This window comes from Felis catus, chromosome B4, assembly GCF_018350175.1.
Source record: "Felis catus isolate Fca126 chromosome B4, F.catus_Fca126_mat1.0, whole genome shotgun sequence".
Classification (NCBI taxonomy): Eukaryota; Metazoa; Chordata; class Mammalia; order Carnivora; family Felidae; genus Felis; species Felis catus.
Genome location: NC_058374.1, coordinates 95,176,588 through 95,202,053, shown reverse-complemented (window position 1 = coordinate 95,202,053; position 25,466 = coordinate 95,176,588). Strand labels below are relative to the sequence as shown.

The window sequence follows — 25,466 nt, the reverse complement described above, 5'->3', positions numbered from 1 at the left end:
TCACACACCCATACACATACCTGCATACCTAGTCACTTTATTCTCTTACCTAGAGTTCGTTTTAGTGAAGATAAATGCCAAGGAGAACATAGTTTGAAACAATTACTAGTAACGCTACTGCAAAGTTGTCCTAGTTCCTTTGGGAGGAGAATCTTCCTTACTTTTCTCCTTTCCCCACTTTCCTCAAATCCTTGCCTGTCCATTGTGAGGGGGTCTGTCTTTGGAAGGCTGTAGATTTGGGTCAATACTTGGCTTCAAAACTAACTCTCTCCCTCTCCCTTGCTCTCTCTCCCTCACCCTAGACATGAATTAAATAAACTGACACCAGTCATGTGCCTAGAGTAGGGCTGAAAAATCCTGTGTAGTTACTGTTAGCTGCTGTTGTTATTCTACCATTGATAGTATTTTGTGGCTGTGTGTGTCTTCACAAGGACAAGGCTGGTGAAACAAGAAGCTAGTCTACCACATGAGTTAGGAAATACCTAAACTGGTTGTTCTCAAAGTATGGACCCCAGACTGAGAACTCATTAGAAATGCAACCACTTGTCTACGGCCATACCACCCTGAACGCACCCGATCTCGTCTGATCTCGGAAGTTAAGCAGGGTCGGGCCTGGTTAGCACTTGGATGGGAGAAATGCAACCACTTGGGCCCTACCCTAGACCTACTGATTCAGAAACTCTGGTGGGGAGGGCCCAGCAATCTGTGTTTTAACAAGCCCTCCAAGTCACATGGATGCACTTGATGTTTAAGAACCACTGACCTAGGGGACACCTGGGTGGCTCAGTTGGTTGAGTGCCCAATTTCAGCTCAAGCCATTATCTTGCAGTCTGTGAGTTTGAGCCCCACATCTGGCTCACTGCTATCAGCACATAGCCCACTTTGGATCCTCTGTCCCCTTCTCTCTGCCCTTCCTGACTTGTGCTCTCTCAAAAATAAATAAACATTAAAAACAAAACAAAACAAAACACTGACCTAGAAACATCTGGTCCCTGACCAACAATGTCTCCCTCTCAGGCTTCTAGATGCCTTGGTTTCCCAAAATTGATGGCACTTTTGTGCCTTGTGGGGGTGGCGCAGGGTGCTATAAAAGCTAAATAATCAGGGAATGGAAATTAATTTATCTAATTACAGCCTCCTGCTATTCCTTCACAGAGCGTACATCCCATAAGGAATGGGGCCCCGGGTGGGCACGTGGAGGCTGGGAAGACAGGGAACTGCTGCAAGACCCGGGTCTTTGTGGTAATTAAAAAAAGTATGTTGCCAGGCGCACGGTTCCACCGTGAGTGACAGGACGTGGTAGTACAACACGGGCTGCGTTCCAGCCCCCGGGCACACCCTCAGCCAGGCATCCCCATATACCACCTACATAAAGATACACTGCGTCTCTGTGCACGGGCACAATTGCAGATGAAGCTGGATGGAGGTGTCAGATGTGTGCCCTGCGTATGCCAGCCGTTTGCTATGGGCAAGGTGAGACCGGCAGGACCGGGGGCAGCAGGAAGTAGGTCTGCACACGGCGGGGGGTCGGGAGACCCCGGTTGGGGTTTGGGGCACAGGGGGAAGAATCAAATGTGAAGAAGTGGCATCCAAAGGGTGGGCCTTGAACTTCACTTTAGCTTCAAAATCTGACCAGCTTCTGTCTGTTGAGTAGTGGAGGTGCACTCTTTTTTTTTTTTTTTTTTTTTTAACGTTAACAGAGTGCGAGTTGGGGAGGCACAGAGAGAGAGGGAGATACAGAATCCAAAGCAGGCTCCAGGCTCACAGAGCTGTCAGCACAGAGCCCCGAGTGGAGCCCCAACCCAAGAACCACAAGATCATGACTTAAGCTTAACCCACTGAGCCACCCAGGCACCCCTGAGCAGTGGACTCTTAAGAGCAGTCCAATCTGGACCCCTTTTCAGCCATGTGACCTTGGTGGAGACCGTGCGGTACAGTGGTAAAAAGTAGGGGTCCCTTGTCTGAGAAACCTGGGTTAAATCTCTGTGGTGGCGTCTACTGTTTACTCAACTGCAGTCATAATTGCTTCCACTTCAAAATAAGGATGACTAAGGGTGCTCTGCCTTATAACACAGTGTGAGGATTAAAATCTGAGTAGCCAAAGTGCTTAGTACGCTGGCTACACGAGATAAGGATTCAATAACTGTAGCAATTAACACCAACTTCTTCCTGCTTCATTATCCCTGCCCTGCCTGCCTCACGGAGTTGTAAGAACCAGATACGCTGACATTATTACGTGAAAACCCTTTGAGGGGGATAAGATGTTGGGTATACATTAAAAAGTGTTCCCGATTGGTGCTGATTCTGCTAAGTAACCATAAATCTTGTCTGGAGGCACACCTCCTTCTTCCCCTCCCCACCCTGCCCGGGGCTCGGGCCTGGGAGAGGGAATGCGTTTCCTCAGTTCATGAATAGCCATTGTGGTGCCGCTCCGGGTTTAACAGTTCTGTGTTTCCTTCCATTTGGCCTTCAAAGAGATCACAGCCCACTGTGAGCCTCCAAATAAGTAACAAGGCAAATGCAGAAAATCCCCACTTCCGTACACCTCCATCAAGTCTGGGGCGACCTCCTTTATTGTGTTACTTACAGCATAGAGGGGACGTGCCCCACTGCCACCACTATTCTGTGGCCAGAACTAAAGATAGGACAATACTCCCCCTTTATTGAGGCAAGTACCCAGAAGGAGGAGTGCAAAGATGTAGCAAGAAACCAAAAACAGAAAACAGAAAACCCTCATCATTCCTCCTGAACAAGGAAGAACTCTTAGATTCTCTAGTGTGCATGGGATAAAATATAAGCAGATTCTGAGGCTGCAAATGGTGCAGAAAGGTCATCCTAGGGAGTAATGTTTTGTGGAAGGGATGTGTTCCTAAAGACCCTAATCTATAATTTACATCATTCAAGCTTAATTCTGGCAAAGAGCTGTCATTTTCTTAGGTTGCCAGCTAAAGTGGATTGTCATGTGCCAACAGCGTAATATAGTTTGTATTTACTTGAGGCCCTCCAGCTTTTAAATCGCAACGATTTTTCTTTTCCTTCTGTTATGATTTGCATTACTTTCTATTTTGTGTACAAAAAAACAGGACAATGTTCATATTTTGTCACAACATAAATGATGTGCACATAAAAATGCAACCATGAAATACAACATGTGCATTGAAATGGGTTCTTTAACATGCCAGCATTTCTCTGGCACATCGGTTTCCCTGAGCAGGTAAGGGCTGATGCAGTGGGGAAAATGGCAAAGAAAGGGGGAAATGACATCAAAGGAGAAGCAAGGATGTGCTAATTGAGATAGGAAGTCTGTGGCTCTTGCCCTGGCCTTGCAGACCTCAGAATCACCAGGGGAGATTTTAAAAGATACAGATTCTGAAATTCTGCCTCAGCCCTAGTGAATCGGCATTTACTACTAAAGTAGGACCACAGCACCTAAAGTGTAAAAATCTCCCCATTGATTGTAAAGTGCGATTAGGTTTGCAATCCCTTGGAGAATAATTGAATAATCAGCTCGTTAGAACAGACATTGAATGAAAGAGAGGGGGAAAAGTTCGGCTGGAGCCATGTAACCGAATCTAATCACATGGAAATATCTGACAAATGCGAACAGAGAACAACACAATAGAAATAACTGACCTAAGGCCTCATGGGTGGCTCAGTCAGTTAACCGTCCATCTTTGGCTCAGGTCATGACCCCGTATTTTGTGAGTTCAAGCCCCATGTCGGCCTCTCTGCTGTCAGCGCAGAGCCCAGGTCAGATCCTACGTCTGCCTCTCTCTGCCCCTCCCCTGCTCTCTCTCTCTCTCTTCCTCTCTCTCTCAAAAATAAAGAAACATTAAAAAGAAGAAAATAACTGGCCTGTATCATTCAAAAAGGTCGGTGTCATAAGGATTATTTGAAAAGGCTGAGGAATTGTTTCAGATTAAAGAAGATTAAGACACTTGACAACAAAATGCAATACAGGATCATAGGCTGGATCCTTACTACAGAAAAAAAGCAACAAACAAAGAACAACAAAACCCAAATGCTAAAAAGGACGTTATTGAGGCAATGAACAACAATGAAATATGGAGTGTAGATGAAAGCATTGTAACAATATTTGAATTTTCTGAATGTGATGACTATACTGAGATTACACCACCAACTCTGAAATGGTTCAGGTAAGAACAGTATATATGGAGAGAAAGAAGACAATACAGTAAATGTGGCAGAATGTTAAAATAAAAAAACAAACAGAATTCGTGGGTCTGGGTAAAGATATATGGAAGCATTCTGTGGAATTCTCACAATGTATAAGTTTGAAAAAATAAAAAGTAGTTTGCTTAAGGGCTTTTAGAGGGTAGGGGCGCCTGGGTGGCTCAGTCGGTTAATAATCTGACTCTTGGTTTCAGTTCAGGTCATGATCTTCCAGGTGGTGAGTTCAAGCCCCACTTTGGGGGTCTGCGCAGACAGCATGGAACCTGCTTAGGATTTTCTGTTTCCCTCTCTCTTTGCCCCTCCCTGATCGCTCTCTATGTCTCTTAAATAAAAGAGGCAGGGGGAGGGTTTAGAGGGCAGAATCCAAGGATGCTACTGAGTTAGGGATAGACCAGAGGCTCCGACGAACTAAAACCTGTCTGTCGTGGTCAAGGACCGGGGGAGAGAAGGTGGGGGCTGAGGAAGAGAAGAGCAAACACAGAAATGATGATGTGAACAACAGAGAAATGATGATGAATTTGCAAGAAAGAACAGTAAAACCAAGAGTCGGAACTGGTGGATGAGTCACTTGATAATTTTGAAGATAAGATACCAAAAGCTCTGCAAGAGATGAAGTCCTTTAATTCTCTGTAACTTTCCCCAGTTACATGTTGTTTGCACCCGCTTACTCTCCACACCGCTGAAAGGGGAAATGCTATGAATTCCAGGAGCCATCTTTAAAATGAAAATCCTTTCCATTCTTCCCACACTTTGGGGGACCTGGCAGCAGAATATCCCCATTGCTAAATCCAGATGAGATCCCAGCTATGTAACCTTCTATGGTACAGAGGAGGCACCTCTTTTTCTTCAAAGCTCTTCTGTTTTGGATTTCTTTTTTCTTTTTCTTTTTTTAATGTTTATTTTTTGAGAGAGAGACAGAGACAGAGTGCGGGTGGGGGAGGGGCAGAGAGAGACAGGGAGACACAGAATCCAAAGCAGGCTTCAGGCTCTGAGCTGTCAGCAGAGAGCCCCACGCAGGGCTCGAACTCACGAACCTGAGCTCAGATCATGACCTGAGCTGAAGTCGGATGCTCAGCTGACTGAGCCACCCAGGCGCCCCTGTTTTGGATTCCTAATAGATCTGGACCAATAAGTACACCCCATGTGCAATAGCTTTACTAGGTGCTTGCCCTTTATCTGTGTGTCCGGGAACATTTGTGTTTGCTCCCCCTTCTGCAAGGCTGTTGTACGTCCAGCCCAGAACAACATGACTGTGGAGAGAATATCAAAAAGAGTGTCCTTTGCTAAGAGTTTTGACCCTGGTGGTCCTGATTATTTGAGAAGCAGTAGATGTTCCATGAAGTGGTCAGGGTCTGTCCATTTGGAACAGGGGCCGATTGGACACTAGTTTATCCCAAGGCTTAGGTGTTAGGTACTCTTGGATTCTGTGATGCTAAAGGTTCCAGGGTGGCATTGGAGCAGCTGAAGAATGACATTTGGCTTCAGATTTACAATTAGTCCTGCCCTTGTTTAGTGGTAGGGGTATAAATGTTTCCTCTGTCAGTATAAAGTAGCATTAAGTCCCCACGACCTGGGGATGTGGCTTAGCTAATGGAGATACATGACTCTTCCCTTCACAAGGCTTATAATCTAGCCAACAGGTTTTTCATTACATTTTGAAAAACATGATAAGACCCTTTGATCTTCCACTTTGATCACTGTTTGCCCCAACATCCAGGGGACTCTAGCGTGCCTGGCATCTGCTTCATCCAGCAGAGAAAGGAGAGCTGTGGGGAAGAGGCAGGCAGAATGGGGACCCAGCAAGCCTCCATCTTTCAATTTTTTTAAAGAAAAATCAAAATCCAGTGGGGTTTTTTTTTACACGTAAAATCAATTTTTCTCAACATTATCCACATATTCCCATTTCTAAAAAACAATATTAAGATCACAGACCCAGGAGGCCTTCATACCTTGACTCCTCACATTTGTGAGCAGACAGGTTTCCGAGGGTGGGAGGGACTGAAAAGCAGGACTGAAGCTGGAGAGGAAGCACTGGAGATTGGAAAGGTGATTCGTTTACAGTCACCTCATTTTAAGTCATCCGTCTGTGTATGGTTACAAAGCGGGGGCAAAAGCTATGCAAAGTCCTTTTCCACCAGACTTAAGAAAAAAAATTAAAAAAAAAAAAAACCTAGGGGAGGAGAAGAGGGTGGAAACTGTTGTAGAAAAAAAGTATCAGGAGACCTTAGAGATGTGTCTGAGGGAGACAGGGAAGCCTGGTGCACTCCCACCCCTCCCTTCCAGGACTTAAAAAAAATGTTGGCATGACCGCCAGCCAGAGCAGTGTTAAATGTCTTTTGTGCTCATCTACTGAAGGGCTTCTCTTGGGTACAAGATGGAAAGGCGTGATAATGTATTATCATTCGGATGTTCTCAGAAAGACATTCTCATCCACGGACTGTGTCATGCTCTAGCATCACTGGGTGCTGGGCATCTGTGATGTATTGGTATTTATAATATACTATTATTACTACTAATAATCATAGTATCTAACATTTGTTGAGTCCTTTATTCAAGGACCATGCTATACATACAACATGCACCTTCTCATTTAATCCTTGCAACCTCTCTCCCCCAAGTGCCTTTATTATTTCCATTTTCCTGGACACCTATGACCTAGGAAGGTTATGAACCAGGAAGCTAGAAAGATTCCTTGAAATATAAGCCTCCCAAAATGGTGCCTCTAAACACAAAAGAGGATAGTCATGGTCCTTTAAAAAAAAAAAAAAGCAGCAGCAACTGCTTATCACAATTACCTTACCTTAAATTTTAACGCATCTCTTTAAATGTATGACACCTGCTAGTGAAAACTGTTTTCATTTCTGTCATAATTTACTACTGAGTCAGCTCAAAGAAAACTTAGAAAGGATTCACCATCTTAGAATCGTTTTTAGGCCTGATTGCTAGGCCTTCTTCTTTTTAACCATATCTGGGGGTACACACATGAGAGTTGCATAACAAAAGTACTTCCTCGGAGGGATGCCTGGGTGGCTCAGTCTGTTAAGCATCGGACTTTGGCTCAGGTCATGATCTCGAGGTTCTTGGGTTCAAGCCCACCTCGGGCTCTGTGCTGACAGTTCGGAGCCTGGAGCCTGCTTTGGATTCTGTGTCTCCCTCTCTGTCTGCCCCTCCCCCACTCATGCTCTGTCTCTCCCTCTCAAAAATAAATAAATATAAAAAAAATTATTTCCTTGGAGGAAAAAGAGCAGAATTGACCCATCATCTAATACTTATTAAGTTTGCTGCATGTTGGTTCTTTTTCCTTTTAGCATCCACATTTTATTTTTATTGAGAAGTTATAAATATCGAATTTGTTCTAAATATACATAGTAGAATATATATTTTATATAATATATAAGTATGCATATATTATATAAAATATACTGTTATATATCACCAATTCACTTATTTGACACATTCTAAAACAGTTCAAGACTTTCTAAATCACTTACATAGCTTCTTGTAACCAAAGAGCTCAGAATTTAAATTTATAAGAGAAAGAACAATAAGATATTATTAACTCTCTTTAATACAAATGGTATCTGCTGCAGGATTTAATTAAGATTATTGGGCTCCACCATGGCATTTTGATCCTCAGCTTGTGATAAGGCCTAGACTTTCCATTTCTAGCAAGTTCTCAGAAGATGCCATGCTGCACCTGAGAACCATCATACTGAAGAATAGGAATTCCTCCCCTCTCTCCTTTCCTCCTTTTATCTTCCTTCCCACCTCTTTCTGCTCAAAATCAATCTTTTATCCCTTTGCCCTTTTTTTCTCTTTTCTTTTCCTCCCTTTTTTCCAAGATATTTGAGGCATCCAACAAGAACATGTTTAGAAGCACTTGCTTAGAATACTTATTCACATGACAGTATTTACTGAACAGCTACAAAGATTCCTTCCTTCCTTCCTTCATCCATTCATTCAACAAATATTTGTTGAAACTTTTAACCAAGCAAGAAGAACAAGACAGACAAAGACTCTGCCCAAAGGGAATTCTCCATATGCCTGGGAAAGGCAGGCAGTCACAAGCATTATATTATAACAAGTGTCCTCAATGCGCTGAATTAAACAAATGGATTGATGACAGGAATAGTTATAAAAGGACACTTTTTCCTTGGGTGGTCAGAAAGGGTCTGGCCCTATCGTAGGGGTGTGTTTAAAGCTGAGACCTAAAGGTTGAGAGGAAGATAACCAAGCAGAGAATCTAGGAAGGAGTGGTCCAAGGAGATGAAAAAGCAGGCATAAAGCCCGACAAAGTCAGCTCTGTGTCAGGTACACAGTAGGTGCTCAGTCAATATTTACCGAGTCAGTGAGTAAATGCATTATCAGACCAAGGCCGCTGGAGCATAGGAGGCAAGCAGAAGAGATGCCAGGTCATGAATGGAGTTTTAGGTCATAAGTGAGGAGTCTGGATTAACCAGTAACTTTACCAGTCTGCTCCCCCCTCCCCTCAGCCCCCCAACCTTTCCCACACCCAGCTCAAACCCTGATCTGAAGTAGCAGTTCTCAAGGTGTGGCCCCTGGGCCCCTGAAGTCCACTTGTGTCATTCAACATTTGTGTTCATAAGCTGGCAAGAGCCATGCTTTCATCCATGAATTCATAATTTATGAATATGTAAATTATGATTGCTAAGACAATTTGTTTAAAAGGCTACTGTCTGTCCACTCGCGTCTCATCAGAAGCATCCCCTCCCTTCCCACGTAGTCTGGGAAATGTTTCCAAGTGGCAAAGAGAAGACGTTGTCCCCTGAGAAGTTATGGAGTGGCTGGTCCCAAATTCCTGGAATGCAGTAACCTCTAAAGCATATGCAGGATAAATAGGCTTAAAAGAAGTTGAGGAACTCCAAACAAAGATGAGAACAAAGAAGAAGAATGAGTCAATTTATTTATACTTTGCACAGTAGTTTCAAATAAACTCCTCATAGAAAAAACGACATCTGGCAACTTTCCCCAGTCCCACACCGCCTTGAATCCATTACAATTCTCTCTGGTTTCTCTTATTAATGCAAGTGTTTTTTAAGAAGAAAAATGTAATCAGTAAAAACCTGAGTTTAAAGTTTTCCTTGTTGTTTCATACCATATTAGTCCTTATGGGCTATTTAAGAACCACTAATTTTGGGGGGGGAACTCTGCTGTAAGCCTTAAGATTCTCCAAGAAAAAGAACTAGGAGTCATATAACTTTGGAAAAGAAATGCCCTGACTACTGGTCCTTTCCTTAGTGCATTGCTATGGTTGTTCATATACACTGATAGTAAAATAGATAAGTGATGACACATGACTCTAAATACACGTGCCTCTCTTTGGTAGATCAAAAATAAAAGAACCTTACTGGGGCACCTGGATGGCTCCGTTGGTTAGGCATCCACCTCTTAATTTCGGCAGGTCATGACCTCATGATTCATAAATTCTAGCTCCACATCGCGTTCTGTGCTGACAGTGTGGAGGCTGGTTGGGATTCTCTCTCTCTCCCTCTCTCTGACCCTCCCCTGCTTGTGCTCACATGCTCTCTCTTCTCAAAATAAATACATAAACATGAAAAAAAAAAGAATCCTATTTAAAGAAACCATTTCTTCTTTTCCGAATTCCTATTTCCGAGGGCATTCTTAACGAATCACTGCTAATAACAGAATTTGTAAGCATCTAAACTGTTTTGTGAGGATATTTTGTGATTGCCTTGTTTGATTAGTGCTTTAAATTTTGCCTTTTTTTTTTTTTTTTGGTGCATTTGCCTACACCTAAGGATTATAGGTAGAATGTTAGAAAGTATATTGAAAATGAAATATAATTTTAGATTAACTTATACGGTACAGTAGGTTGTGGCATGTAGTGTTTAAAAGAAAACAAAAATTGTTGGCCAAACTTGGAGGAGACAGGATTTATAGTAGATTTCCACAAAGGACAGAGGGTATTTAGTGTATTTGGGTGAGAAGACTTCAACTCTGAGGGGCAATTTATGAGAAAATATTATAAACCTCAATGGAAAGGACAAAGCAAAAGATAGGCAGAAGTTAGAAATGTGCAACTTACATGATGGATGAATTTAAAAGAGAGGAAAAAAAATGTGACCAGGATGCTATCTATTACCAGGCAAACCAACACCTAGATGGCAAATTCAAGTTTACAAAGATGCTTTAACATCTGTGACCTTATTCATTCTTCATAACAGCTCTGGGAAGTATTTAGAGTGATACAATTCCAGTTTTACAGACAAGGAAACCACATTCTTTTCTGAATACAGCAAGAAAAGAAAAAGGTAATGTTGAAAAAAAGCAATGAAGCGACAAAAAGACTCATGTAAGGGCTGAGGAGAGCCTGTGGGCTGGCAGTATCTAATGGAGAGTGGAGGGGACCATCTCTGACGCTGCAGAAAGGCATGCCAGGCTGTGAAAAGCCATTGAACTTGGGGACAAAATACAGAGGGCCAAAAAAGCTCTCTTGGAAGGCAAGTCATGTGGGCAGAGAAATAGGAAAGGTTCCTTCCATCTTCCCTGAAATGCGCACATGTTTAGGTTTGACCTTTAAGTGTCTGCGAACTTGAAAAGGAAATCTGAGGTCTTGCAGATTTAAAGCCCGTAGAATCTCTGAAGGGGTAGGAATTTCATGTTTTCATTAAAAGATTTCTTAAGAACATATTTTCTAAAAAAATTGGAACGTTCCCTTTTCTGCTTATCCTCAGAGTAGATACAGTTGATATAGAAGTCAATAATATAGCTTTATGTATAATCTGCCTGTCTGAAAAAGAAGGGAATGTGACTTTCTTCCTATTGCTTTAGCTCCAGAGTATTCTGTTTTGAAAATTAAAACGTAAAATCTTATCTTTTTTGGCAGTTGTCAGGGATGGCACCCAAGAAAAGCAACCGAGCATTATAAAAGTTGTTGCAATATTTTGCTTTTATCATATGTGTGCAATTAAACATTTTTGCTCTTTGGTTATTAGGAACTCTTTTAAAAGCCATTTTCAGATACATGATCATTCAGGTACCCAGGCAGTTGCTAAAAAGCATAAAGTTAGTGCTGAAAACGGAGTAAATTCCAATTTTCGTTATATGTGTGGGAGCTGAGCCATGCATGGTATTTTCCACAAAGGAGAGTTTTATTGCTTTCTTCTATTGCTTGGACAATTATGGATGAAACGGTTTTAACTACTGGATGGTCAGTGATGAAACTGCTTTGCGGTTTGCTTTGTGGGATGAACAACTGGGAGTGATTATATTTGTTCTTGGTCAGCACCATTTGCATCAGATTTAGGGAGGACGCCGACCTCTAGACAGGAGAAAGGGGAAAGTGAATGGCAGAGAAAAAAACAAAAAGGTCAAGTGGACAATGGACAAGATCCTGGGGGGGGGGGGGGTCTTGTTCTGTCGCTGGTGTGTCAGGGGGGTGTGCACTGGGACAAGTGAGTGTTTTGAGGTGAGAAAGGCAACAGCACTCTAATAAAAGGCTTCAGGAAGGACTGTAGGCGACCTAGGGAAATCTGCTGTGGTCAAGTTTAATCCTGGGAAAAGAGGCCCTGGAGAAAGCAGATGAGGAAGATAGGAAGGAAGATAGGGAGGGGGAGGCGCTGGGCGTGGAGGGAGGTAGGGGGCGGAGGGGGGAGCTGGAAAGTGAGAGGGAGCAAGTACGGATCCTGGCTACGACGGCAGGGAGGAGGGCCACTGGGTGGGAAAGAAGTGAAAGTCCGGGAGAGGAGGAGGAGGAGGCAGAGCTCGGTGGGGCCCGACGGGACCCCCGGGCCGCGGAGGCGGCGGCGCGGGGCAGTGGGCTGCGGTGGGCTACAGCGTGGCCCGCGTCGCGGGGGGGGGGGCCCTCGTGGCAGCCTCGGGCGTTGGCTCCTCGGGGCTCCCTCCCTCGCCGGCGCATTGTTCCTTTGCCGGGAGACGAGGAAATTGCCTTTTGATTGCGGAAGTCCGCGGCCGGGGCCCGGGGCGAGGCAGCGCGGGTCAGCATGGCAGCGTGGGAAGGGCGGCGCGCCGCCTGCCCCCGCCGCCTCTCGCGTCCGCAGCCCGCCCGGGGCGGCAGCAACAGCAGCGGCAGCAGCGGCGGCCCCTGCGCGTCGCCAGCCGGGAGGGAAGCGCTGTGCGCCCGCAGGGCGCGCTGAGCGCTCGCAACAGGTGGCCCCTTGCGCCGGCCGTCGGGGCTGCCCCGCGCCCCCAGCCCCTCTGCCGAGTCCGGGTGGTCACCGCCGAGCGCGATGCTGAGCCATGGAGCCGGGCTGGCCTTGTGGACCGCGCTGAGCTTGCTGCAGGTGAGTGGCCCGAGAGGGGTCGCGGGCGGACGCGCCCCTCCCCGCCGACGACCGAAGTCCCACTCCGCTGTCGGGTCGCCTGGGTTGTGTTTTGCAGAGGGAGACGGCAGGATTTCTTCCTCTCCTTTGGGAAGAAAGATCCTCTTCTGAGCCCCCAGCCGGACTGACAGCTCACACTACTTCAAAGGCGCAAAAGCCACCTTCTTTCTCCAGCTGTTCCCTGGAAAGAGCAGCGAGGGAGAAAGTTGCCACCCACCTTCTCCGCGGGCCTTTTCTCTGGCTGGAGGGCAAAGGGATGGGCCGAGGCTGGGGCTGAGGGCTGAGGAGGCGGCTTGGGGACCTTGCAGTGGACAAGTTCCTGGGCAGTCTAGACTGTGGGCTTCACCTGCCTCTGGTTCCTTTGCAGGCTGGACTGGGGGAGCCAGTGAGATGTAACGTCACCCTGACAGAGTCCAAGGTCTCCAGCCGGTCCGTGTCTCTCCAGTGGAGAACTTTGGGGTCACCCTGTAACTTCAGCCTCATCTATAGCAGTGACATGTCAGGGGTCGCATTGTGCCACCCCACGCGGATAGACAACTTCACCTATGGATGTTACCCCAAGGATTTACAAGCGGGAACCATCTATAACTTCAGGATTGTGTCTCTGGATAGAAGAGAGAGAACTGTAGTCTTGCAAACAGGTAAGGGGCGACAGGTGCAGATGGGCAGCCAGGCCACTCTGGGCTGAGCCCTGCCTTTTCAGGATGGTGTTTCATTTGAGTTCCAGGCATACAAAAATTAAAGGTAAAAATACCTGTGAAGATCAATATTGACCAAGATTTCTAGTTTCTTCAGATCTGGCCAGAAGCAGCTTGGTTGACTTTGAGAGATTTCCTTAGTGCCGAAGACAGCGGACTAGCCCTTTGAAGGGGAGCACAGCAGACAGGAGTTGTGGGCTGTGGGGGGAATTTGTTAAATTTGTTAAAATGATGTGGTTTGGGCTCCCATCACATTAAATTGTCAAGCCCTGGAATAATTTTAACTTAATGTTTTTAGAATAAATAATGGAAGTGCAATGATTAGGGATATGCCTTCCCTCAACTTAGTTTTATTTTTGGAACCAGGACATAAAATCTTCAGGAGTAGAATAGAGCCATTCATAGGGGAGAATTGGAAAAATCCCATCAAACGAGGGCATGAAAATTAATTTCTATAACTTGAATAACTAAAACAGCGTAATATCAGAGAAAGTCCTTCAGTTACTCTGGGCTTCAAATCATTTCTTTTCCTTACACTTTTGGCAACCCACGCAAGGAATAAATGGTAAGAGTATATCTCTCCAGCCTCATTTTTCTGTAAAATAAGAGTGTCAGGCTTGTCATTCAGGTCCAAGTTCTTACCAAGTGCCAATCCCTTGGCACTTACCTCCTTACTCCTCTCAGCTACCCGGTAACTGTGCTCTAAATTCTCTAACAACTTGGCTGTTTGATGACGTCATCAGTCCTCCTTTTAACAATCTCTTTACTTGTTGCACTAGTGAAACTTTAAACTTTTACCCGGGAAGGTCAATTTCACAGAAAATTTCTGGAAGTCAAATTGTAGAAATGTGTTGTCTTACTCCTAGTTCATGGTCAACCTGAACAAAGGTTACTTCCTGAGCTACAGTTCTTTAAAAATGTGTGAGAGCTTTCAGCTCTCAGGGCAGCTACAGCTGGGTCAGGAAATGTAGCTGGATTCGTGTAATAAGTCAGTCAAATATCAACTCTCTTATTTTTTCAAAGAAAAATTAAGAATGCCCAGTTCCATCACTTGGCTTGCTTCAGATGAAACATCTAGATAATTTCTGAGATTTGCAGGAACTTAAATGGAAAAATGGGTTATGTTTTTATATGGAATCAAAGAAAGACTGAAATCAACTACATAATGAGAACATTTTACAGACGTTAAGGGGCTGGGGTTTAGTCATAAAGTTGTTGGTGTCTCAGTTTGTGAGGATGGTTTTGTGAACACTCAGATTGCTAACACTGTGACATTTATGGCATAGAACTTCCAGATGTGTATACTGCATTTGCTAAGATGTCTGTTGAATGGGGCAGAACGATTTTTAAAAATAGGAAAAGGACTCACTGTGGGTGTTACGAGTTAGAATGCGCTCCAAGTTTAATTATGCATGTAGGTGTTCCAAGTCCAGAGACATTTGTGAAATGTAAGACATATTTGCATTTTATTGACTATGTTGAGTTAAAAAAAAAGACTCCATTGGCATTCAGGCTTTCATCATTTTTCTTAAGGAGTTACTTTTTACAGTATCACAAATATACTTTTCACCACAAATTTTATGAGCTCCCTGATACATGTGAAGAATGAAATTTGCAGGTGATTTTATATAATGATATTTTCCCCCCATACTTATTTGTACAATGGTAGAAGGCTTAGGATTCTCTACCCTTTAAAAATAACTTAACTTACATAAACATTTTTTACTTAAGATATTTTTAAAATCTTCCAGGAAGGATTTTTTTGGTTGCCTGTTATTTGTTTTTTGTCATTGGTGCTTTCTATATTTTAAGGACACATGTGAATTTTTCATTTATTTGAGAGAAAGTATAGTAGTTCTCTAAATTGCCAGGCTATAGAGATGAACTCTACAAATCCTATTTTACTGTTAGTAAAGCAGGACCAACTAGTAGTGTAATGTGAAGTCTGAGATACAACTTCAATCAAAAAAAAAGCTACTCAAAATGTATTGGTCTTTCCTTATTCCATTTTGCCTGTCTTCTCAGTCTAGAATAAAATAGAATGAGAACAAGACATGATTTGACTAGAGATACAACAGTTGCGTAGATGATCTCTGTATCATTCCAAGTGTGATTTGTCTGATTGTTTTTCCTGAGGAGTTGTCTAAAATAGCTAATTTATTGTCATGTAGACATGACCGTAAAGATAAAAAAGTTTTAACTAAATGGGAACTATTTCAGCAACAATCAGTTTTCACTCCAGATTTTAAGTCAGAATTGAAGAACATCCGTGGATTCAGCAGACATTTATCAAGCATGGATCCTGCAGGGAATCATGCCAAGTAGTGACTGGTGCACTTATAAGGATGCTGAACAAAACGTGGTCCCAGCCCTTGCAGTCTTGTGCAGAGGCTGGAGAAGGTCATGATGAAGGTAGGAACAGAGCTTCATCACTTCTTTCCCAGATGAAGACCTTGCCTGCCTCGTGGATCCCACACTTTCATAATCATAGAGAAGACATTAGGCAGTTCTCAGGTTTCTTTAGTCATTAAATGGTTGATGCAACAGCCATAATAAGTTGAAAGCCAACTTATTTAGTTGTGAATTCACTGGAAATCAAATAATGAAGACAACAGATATGGAAAAATTCCAACACTTTTGTAACACTGTGTCCTCAGAGTCTAAGCAGAGAGCTACAAACTGGTAGCCCTTAAGGGTGTCTAGGTGTCTAAATAATAAATTTGTTTCATTTGGCTCACGTAATGTTTTCGAAAAATCCAGATTATTTCACCAGCACTATAAATGGCAAATTTACAAAAATACCAGCTTTATGAAGGTTCCCTTAAAACACTGGAAGATTTGGCAAAGCTAAACCGGTCTGCCTAGAACTCTCTAGAGCTAAGCTGTAGTTTCTCTCCTTTTAGATACCAATCCACTGGAATCCCCCTGGACCAGTTCTTTATTTCTGTACTTAAATGCATACTAAGGGCACTTGAGTTTATTTAAATGAAACTGTAGAGTTTTCATTCAGAACTTTTTGGGGGCTTTTATCTTCCCAGAAATAAGAAGTGGTTTTTCAGTATCTAAAATGGCAACCAGCACATCGTATTCAATAAATATTGATTAAATGGATGGATAGATGGATGAACAAATGGATAGCTGAATGAGTAGATAGATAGATAGATAGATAGATAGATATGAATGAAAGAGATGAATATTTCAGTGGGAGAATGTATATATACTAAAAATATGATCTGTTGGGTTATAGATAGTTATAGAGCCTTAGGGAAGTAGTCCAGTAGTAGAGAACTTTACTTATAGGAAGAATGTCTTACTAGCACACGCCTTCTTGTTAGTCAGGTTCAGCTACTAAATAATCAGCCTAGAACAAAGAGTGAAAAACAATGAGCTCTTTTAATATGGCTAATTCATTTGTCTTTAGTACACTTCAGGAACTTTAATCACCAAATCACCATATCAGCTACTTATTTTCACTTCACAGTGTTTTACTTTTACCAGGGACCCTATGACAAAATACCAGACCAAATGCCTTAAATAACAGAAATGTATTTTCTCACAATTCTGGAGGCCAGGAGTCCTAGCCCAAGGTGTCAGCAGCTTTTTTTCTGAGGAATCTCTAACTGGCTTGCAGATGCCCACCTTTTTGTCGTGTCTTCTCATGTTTGTTCCGTGTCCGTGTTCTCTAAGGACACCAGTTATATTGGATTAGGGCCCACCCTAACAACCTCGTTTTAACTTCATTACCTTGCTAAAGGCCTTATATTCACACACAGTCACATTCTGAAGTACTGGGGGGTTAGGGCTTCAACACCTGAATTTTGGAGGGACACAATTCAGTCCATACACTTACAGAGCTTTAAACATCAGCCAATACTTTTCAATAATGTCTGTAAGCTACTTACATCAAAATCTTTTGCAGAGCCTCTTATAAAAGCATATATTATTGGCTTCTACCCCACATGTAACAAATTTAGAAGGAGTGGAGCCTAGGGTGTCTGATTTTGAACAAATATCACAGTGAATCAATGTAAAATGAAGTTCAAGAGCTATTGACATAGTTTTTCTTTTATTCACTGGCATTAAGATTCTGGTACCATTCCTCCCTATGCATGGCTAAATCTATAATACCTAAGAATATTTATTATCTTTCCCAGGAAGAAAATAATACTCTAATATTTGTCTTGTGCTTTTATAGTACACAAAAGACTCTTACTAACTTTATTTAGTAGATAAGAGTATAAAATATTTAGATTAGAGGCAGTTGGGTGGTTCAGTTGGGTAAGTGTCCAACTTTGGCTCAGGTCATGATCTCACAGTTCATGAGTTCAAGCCCCGTGTCAGGCTCTGTGCTGACCGCTCAGAGCCTGGAGCCTGCTTCACATTATGTGCATGTGTGCCTCTCGCTGCCCCTCCCCTGCCCGTGCTCTGTCTCTCTTTCTCAAAAACAAACATGTTTTAAAATGTCTTAAAAGAGTATAAATTATATATTATACTAACCATATATTGTTTAATTTTATTTTTAGGGAGTATTGTGAAGGCGTAGGTTGCATAATGCTTGAGAGCTCAGTTTAAAGGCAGCCTCCTCCATCACTTACTAGTCAAGTTGCCTAGAGTAAGTTACTAACCTCTCCAGGACTTTTTCCTAACTTATAAAATGGGGATGATAATAAAAATAACACCTACTTCATAGGGTCATTTTGAGGTTTTATTTGGTTCGTACATAAATTCTAGAATAGTTTTGTCACATACTAAGTGCATAGTAAGTTTACTATTATTACTTTAAGGTTGGGGGTGAGACGGATATTCATGAGAATTAAAAGTCACACAGCTAGTATATAATAGACCCAGAACTTGAACACTCATCTGCTGACTCCATTCCAATTCTTTCCACTACTCTGCAGAAAGGATATGATTTTTAAGTTGGTATTAGTTCTTTCAAATTACCATATAATATTGTTACTACTTTTCAAGTCAACTTTTAAGGAAGAAAAAATACATGACAAAATACCTTAAATCTATGTGTAGTTAGCCTACACAAGGATGGAATCGTGATTAAAAGCATTTTAGTGTGAAGAAATTATAAACAGCTATTGATTTTTTAATTGTGTGGAACTTTTGGTGATGGATTTCAATATTTAGCAATCAGCCATGGGCCGTCTATTTATTTCAGGAATTCTAAGGTCAAGCTGAGCTATGAACATGGAATGAGCCAACCTAGTTCTCTGAACTTAATCTTCCTTTGAGTGTTTAGGAAGCTTCCTCCGTTAGTCTGACTTTGTCCCTCCATTAGTCTATTGGTGGGCATGGCATTCTACAGGTTAGCTAGAAAGACATAAAATCTCATTTGTCAGACAGAATAAGAGAAGAACAAAGAAACATTTTTTCACCTTCCTTTTCCAGACGTCAGTTTGCTGGAATACCCCTGAGGGTTAATGGCTATTGACACCTTTCTGACTTTGTAAAAGGAATCAAGCCCGTTCAATGTATATGAACGTACAGAAATGAAGATGAATATATGTCCCTAAACATATAACATGCGTAGGTTTACATATAGATTTCCAGGAATTTTTGTTTTTGGTTTTGCTTTCTTCCTTTTTTATGGGAAAACTCAAACATGTAAAAAAGTAAATGGAGTAATATAATTAACTACCATGTACTCATCACCTACCTTCAATAGTTACCAACTGATAGCCAATCTTATTTCATCTATAGCTCCACCCACTCCCCCACCCCATATCATTTTGATGCAACCCAAGTCATCATTTGATTCCATTTATACATCTTTTAGTATGCATTTCTGAAAGGATTCCTTTTAACATAACCACAATATCATTTAGGTACCTAGCATTAAAAACAATTCCTTACTAGCTACATGTCCAGGTTTGGAGGCACGCATGAAGTGATAGCTCATGAATTTCTACCTAGGAGAGGCTTCTGGCCAGCAATCTGATTGGAAGGAAAGGCCAAGGGACTTCTTTGTATGCAGCATTTATATAGCACTTTAGATAATATTGAGAAAGCCTCATTTGTTAATATGGAAGGGTTGGAGTGGGGCTGCTGAAGGGTAGCAATTGGATGGCAGTGTTAACTCTCCATCACTTGTCAGGGCACCCTCACATGTCAGCAGGGGCATGGTTCTCTGGTGCTCACTAGGAGTGCCTTAGTTTAACCTGTTCTCTCACTCTGTAACACCCTTTCCTCTCTCTGATTTCTAAGTCCTACTTTGACCTTCCCAACTTGCTCATATTCATTTCCTTCATAAAGCCAACCTCTGAGACCTTAGCCCTTAGATATCAGTCTCCATTTCCACACTTAGTGTTGTTGCTGTCCTGTGTTACTCTTTATTATTATTATTATTATTATTATTATTATTACTATTACTTTTAATTGTTCTTTAAAGTTGATTTATTTATTTATTTTGAGAGAGAGAGAGAGAGAGAGAGAGAGAAAGCATGTGCAAGCAGGAGAGGGGCAGAGAGGGAGAGAGAGAATCGCAAGCAGGCCCCACACTGCCAGCCTAGAGCCCAATGCAGGGCTCAAACTCGTGATCCATGAGATCATTACCTGGGCCAAAATCAAGAGTCAGACACCCAACTGACTGAGCCACCCACGCGCCCCTGGCCTGTGTCGCTCTTAACAGCAAGAAAAGCAGCAACATTAATACCGACTACCATTTACTGAGAGCTCGCCACATGCCGGGGCTGCACTTAACATTTACCTCCATTACCTCTTCACACCTACAACTCTGTAAAGGAGGTGTTTTTCTCTTTCACAGATGGGGAAACTGAGCATCAATGAGTTTAAACAACTTTTTGTTTAAAGTCACAGTTGTAAGTGACGGTGATGGGATTTGGACCCAAGTGTAGTCTGACGTCAAAGTCATCCTCCCTAATTATTTACCTTTTGCTTACCTTTTCCACATACGTCTTGAGTGCCTGAGAGACTGTAGACTCTCAGAAGAGCATCTACCACCTAACGTACCTAGGGCCAAATACGATGTCCCTCACAGTACCTTGGCACCCAGCACTGCCGTTGATGACGACGTAAGTCACTGCGAACACTGCTCTGATTTCCCTTTCAGGGCTATTAAAACTTGGAAAGTTGTTACTACTTGAACTTCATGTCTAGTGTGTAAAGTTGACAAAGTCAAATGCATGTCACTGTGATGTGCTGTCGCAAGACAGTATATCCTCTTAAAATAAGCCGGGAAGCTGACAGTAGTCATACAGCAACAACCACAAGGTAGAAGAGAATTACCTCTCTATAACCGTATGTAATGAGCCACAGATTCTGAGCAATTGCTTTCTCATTTTGTTTTCCTGCTCATTTTCAAAAACCCGCACCAAGGGATGCTCTGTGGCTTTTGGTGCCACCCTTGACTTCTATGAGAAAATTCCAATTATTTAATAAGAATAGATGGTGTTCATTCCATTTTCTGTAGAGTTCTACAGTCTCCTGGCCACCCTGCTTTTAACTAAATAGTGTCCCAATTCTGTGAAGATACAGAAATGGACCCTGTAACTACTAAAAAGATAGATCTCTTGGCCTAGAGTTAGTGGGTGGCAAATGATAAGGTGGAGAGGTGGGGAATGGTATCCTATTGGCAGAGACCCTGAGTCCCTATGGAGAAACTTAAACTTCATCTCCTGAAACGATCTTGGTGCTATAAGATGGATGAGGGTGGTGATGGGGAAGATAGACAGAGAGATTATTTGGCAACCGTAGAGGAAAGACAGGAAATAAAGAAGGCACCCAGAAAACTCTGGGAGCAGTTCAGACACAACCACCGAGATCCCAGGTAAAAACAGTAAGGTTAGGGAAACAAAAGGAACAATCAAGAAAAATTATTCTTCAAAAAAATCAGTATAACTTTTATAGCCACAGAATTAGATTTAGGTGTGGTTAGTGTTATTATTCATTTTATCTCGGCCACAATACTCAAGCCACCAAATGGAAGTTCTGTAAGTTTACCTATTATTTTCCATAGACATCTGGTTTGATTGCTTTGTTATTTTACTGAATATGCATTCAAGACATTGCCCACCCTAGGACAGCTAGAAGGAACTTTCAGCCAGGTGTTAGAATCTCAGCTGTACTACTTGTTACCTATATCATATAAATGAGTCACTTAACATCTCTGACTTCCTATTCCAACTGAGAAAGCACATTGTAAATTACCAGATCTTACATAGATACACTGTGATACTATCGTGACTTCAAGAAAAGCTTTTGGTACTAAACCTGGGATTGCCTGCATTCTTGTTTTAAGGTTGAATTTATTTCCAAAATAAATATTATCATTTCAAATTCTAAACACTCTGGACATTCCTATATCAACAGATAATAATGTTGTAGTGGCCATACAAAATAGTTTTTAGGGAGGTATTGTTACTTGCATTTTTTATATGAGTTTAACCTTCTTCTTAAGTCCCATTTTTTAAAAAGGGAAACAAAGAATTCATTTTGGTTCAGAAATTTAGCTAAACTTCATCTTTTCCTCTAAGAACAGAAAAATTGGGTTGACATCAAGCCCACTTAGAAATTATCAGGCTTCCTGTTACTGATAGATTCATTCAAATGTAACAGATGAGTATCACAGAACATTTGGCTGTCCATATTCCAGGTCTGTTTGCAACTAAGAAGTACAAACAAAGATATCTTAAATTTATAGCTAATGATAAATTGTGATATATTAAGATGAAATTATTGATTTATGGTTTTTGACCGTTCTTGTAGTTTATAAAACTTAACTAGTTACTGTATATATGAGAGTGATACATGGAAAAACCAGAAAGGCTATAAATGTACATATGTGTGCACTGATACCTGTAGCCATCAGCATGAATTACATAAGTCAAGTAGGGTTTTCTAATTACATACAAACTGTCACATGATCAAAAGATTGCATACATATAACTAAATTTTCAACTAGCATTAGAAATCTCTTGCATTCATATATATGTATATATGTGACATTCATTTGCATACATATATGAAATTAACACCCCTTTGGAAGTATCTTAATTTGTTTCTAATAAAATATTGAAGAACAATTCTTTTTAATACAGCTGAGTTTTTCTCGGGCTTAGATTGAAAAGCAGTCTGAAAACTATTTAACTTCTGCAGCATCTGGGGCAATAGTGGACAAGTGCCAGCACAGGACTTTATCGCGGTATAAATGGGGTTTTAAGTGTTTGTTTCCAGTGCAGGTTCTCGCAGCCCAGGCACTTCCCAGTCTCATTGTTCCTTTGTTCTAGCGGATGTACAAAGGATTGACTGTTTTGTTTTCTGGCTCAGAGAGATTAGATAAAGCCTGCATTTCTGAACTTCACCCTCTAGGCACGCAACCTTAAAATTCATTTCTATAGCTTATATTTTGCAGATTATATGTGGTTTAGATGATACTGATCACACCATTATTGTCTTTAACCTTCATCTGGCTTGGAGACAGATGACAGTATTGATCTCCTTTGAGCTATCGCTGGAAAGCAGCTGTCCCTCGCATCCTTGTCCTTAAAATGCCTCTTCAGCAAAAATGTGTCATCTCAACTATGACAAGGTTGTTCTTGAGTTTCGTTGGGAACTAGAATCTCCTGGTAGTGAAGTGCCTGATTCTTGCCAGGCAACAGAAAACTTTGTGTGAGCGGAAATTATGTTCATTCTTTTTGTTAAGATGTCCTTAATTACAGACCATTATGTAGGATAGGAAATTTAAATAATATTGCCAGGGGGGGCGAAAAAAAGCTACAGTTTTTCTCCAAGAACCTATAAACTAGAATCATCTTGGGAATTTTTTTATTTTATCTTAATGGTGAGAAAGTTAGGCCATGGGAATTAACTGATAAGATTGTATCAAGTTTTTTATATGAAGAAGGCAAGTAAGGCTGTTAGTTTAGTTTTAAAAAATTGTATTCTGGGGCGCCTGGGTGGCGCAGTCGGTTAAGCGTCCGACTTCAGCCAGGTCACGATCTCGCGGTCTGTGAGTTCGAGCCCCGCGTCGGGCTCTGGGCTGATGGCTCGGAGCCTGGAGCCTGTTTCCGATTCTGTGTCTCCCTCTCTCTCTGCCCCTCCCCCGTTCATGCTCTGTCTTTCTCTGTCCCAAAAATAAATAAACGTTGAAAAATAAATTTAAAAAAAAAAAATTGTATTCTACTTCTGCCTCCATTTTATCAGTGATTCAGAGGAAACTTTTTTTATGGTCAAGTGTAAGTTTATATTGAGTGCCCATTCTGTGCCAGGTAAAACCTGCTTTACACCTCAAAACATCCGAGAATGTAGGTATTATTATAATCCCCAGACAGATGGGAAAGCAGAGATTTAGATGGATTAAGTGACTTGTAAAAAATCTTCTGATTGATACATGATGGAGCCGAGGATTTGAACTAAGTTCCATCGGACTCCAAAGCCCACATTCTCTGCCACTGCATTTCCCTGCTTCCATGACAAGATCTCCTGTTTGTAGAAATAGTAACAACAGCTAACAATGAATACTTACTATGTACCAGACACTGTTCTGAGTGCTCTAGAGAAAACCCTCAATTTAATCTTCGTAAACAGGGGCACCTGGGTGGCTCAGTCGGTTAAGCGTCCAACTCCTGGTTTCGGCTCAGGTCATGATCTCCTGGTTTAGTGGGTTTGGGCCCCATGTTGGGCTCTGTGCTGACAGCATGGAACCTGCCTGGGATTCTCTCTCTTCCTCTCTCTGTCACTTCCCCAGTCACACTATCTCTCTCTCAAAATAAATAAACAAACTTAAAAAAATTTTAAATCTTCGTAACTATCTTGCCAAAAAGATAGTATTATTATCAGCATTGCACGGATGAAACAGCGAGGCGCGGGAGGTTAAGGAATTGCCTGAAGTACACAGCTACAATGCAGGAGAACCTGATTCAGGTCCAGGCTGCCAGACTACAGAGCCTACACCCTTTGGGTGAACCTCTGCTGTGCTTGGGTGTAAACCACACAACTTGTGCTTTGGGCTCTCTGGGTTACTGATGCCTTGGCTTCCTTGTCAACTGACATTTATATTATTATTAGTTCTTGTATTATAAAATGTTAGGTGGCTTGTGGGTTTTTTTTTTTTTTTTTTTTTTTTTTTGCAGTACGATGTAGTCCTATAAATCACAGCATAAAACACACACATGAAAAGACATTAGATTGACCACAGGCTGTATTTAGCTTACGTGTGGTGTCTGTAGGTGACCCATAGATAGTCTTCTGAGTTGGCTGGCCATAAATGTCTTGTTGATATAGACTAAGACCACCTTGTTCCTATTTGTATTAATGTTAGTCACAAGCAAACACCTTCTTAAAACATATACTGTTCTAAGAAGATTCTAGGATCTGAAGTTTCAGAGTAAAGTTTCAGAGTTTTCATGAGTAAAATGTAATTTGCCAAGTGTAGGGAAGAACTCAGATCTCTATAGCCATGCCCCTAAAACATCTGACCTGGCTTTGAGTTTTAGCCTCCAATATCTTGATCTGACTTTCTAGATCAAGAACCAGGTTGGATTTCTGAAAATTGCTCATATGTAAATGTCTCTCAATGTTGCTATTCCCTGCATTCAGAGTAGGGAGAGCCTTATTTCTCAGATGGTCCCACTGCATCACAGAATGGCAGGTCACCAAACACTATTGACTTAGTTCCTGATGCAGGGACAGGCGGCTCATCCTACTTCAAGTTCCACAGTGAAGATTCAATACACAGGAAATGGGATATGGGACTCCTCAAACTCACCCATGGTTTTGAGAGTTGAAACTAAGTGAACAGCTGGGTGCAGGACTAACCCTCTCTACCTTCTCTGGAGGCTTTAGCAGCTCCAAAATGTCCTAGAATGCAAGTTGAGAAAATGTAAGGAATCCCAGCTGTTGGGAGAATTCATTTTGATGAGCAAACCTAAGCGAGGCTCATAATCAGGTCATTGTTTGTGGTTTTCTGATATTTAAAAACAATCCAAAGTTGTGCCACCTGGGAGGCTCAGTCAGTTAAGCTTCCGACTCTTGGTTTCGGCTCAGGTCATGATCTCATGATTTGTGAGGTCGAGCCCCACAGCGGGCTCCATGCTGCCAGTGCAGAGCCTGCTTGGGATTCTCTCTCTCCCTCTCTCTGCCCTCCCCCTGCTTGCACATGTGCTCTCTCTCTCTCTCTCTTTATCTAAATATATAACCTTTAAAAAAAAAACAAAAAAACTAACGTTATGTATACTTAACCCCCAAAATCCACAACCTAAAAAATAAAATGTTCAGGGGC

The 25,466-nt window shown here is 42.0% G+C and overlaps 1 protein-coding gene across 4 annotated transcripts in view; it reads left to right on the top strand.

The window, feature by feature from the left end:
- PTPRB (protein tyrosine phosphatase receptor type B) overlaps positions 1-25,466 on the top strand; it is a 118,471-nt gene that overhangs the window by 17,272 nt on the left and 75,733 nt on the right. For 3 of the 4 annotated variants that reach the window (XM_006933890.4, XM_003989041.5, XM_019835220.3), the window contains exon 4: positions 12,886-13,159. In XM_006933890.4, coding sequence (XP_006933952.2) covers positions 12,886-13,159 — 274 coding nt within the window. Of the gene's footprint in view, positions 1-11,869; positions 12,480-12,885; positions 13,160-25,466 lie in introns of those variants that run through there. The other variant, XM_006933891.5, reaches the window with a different exon arrangement.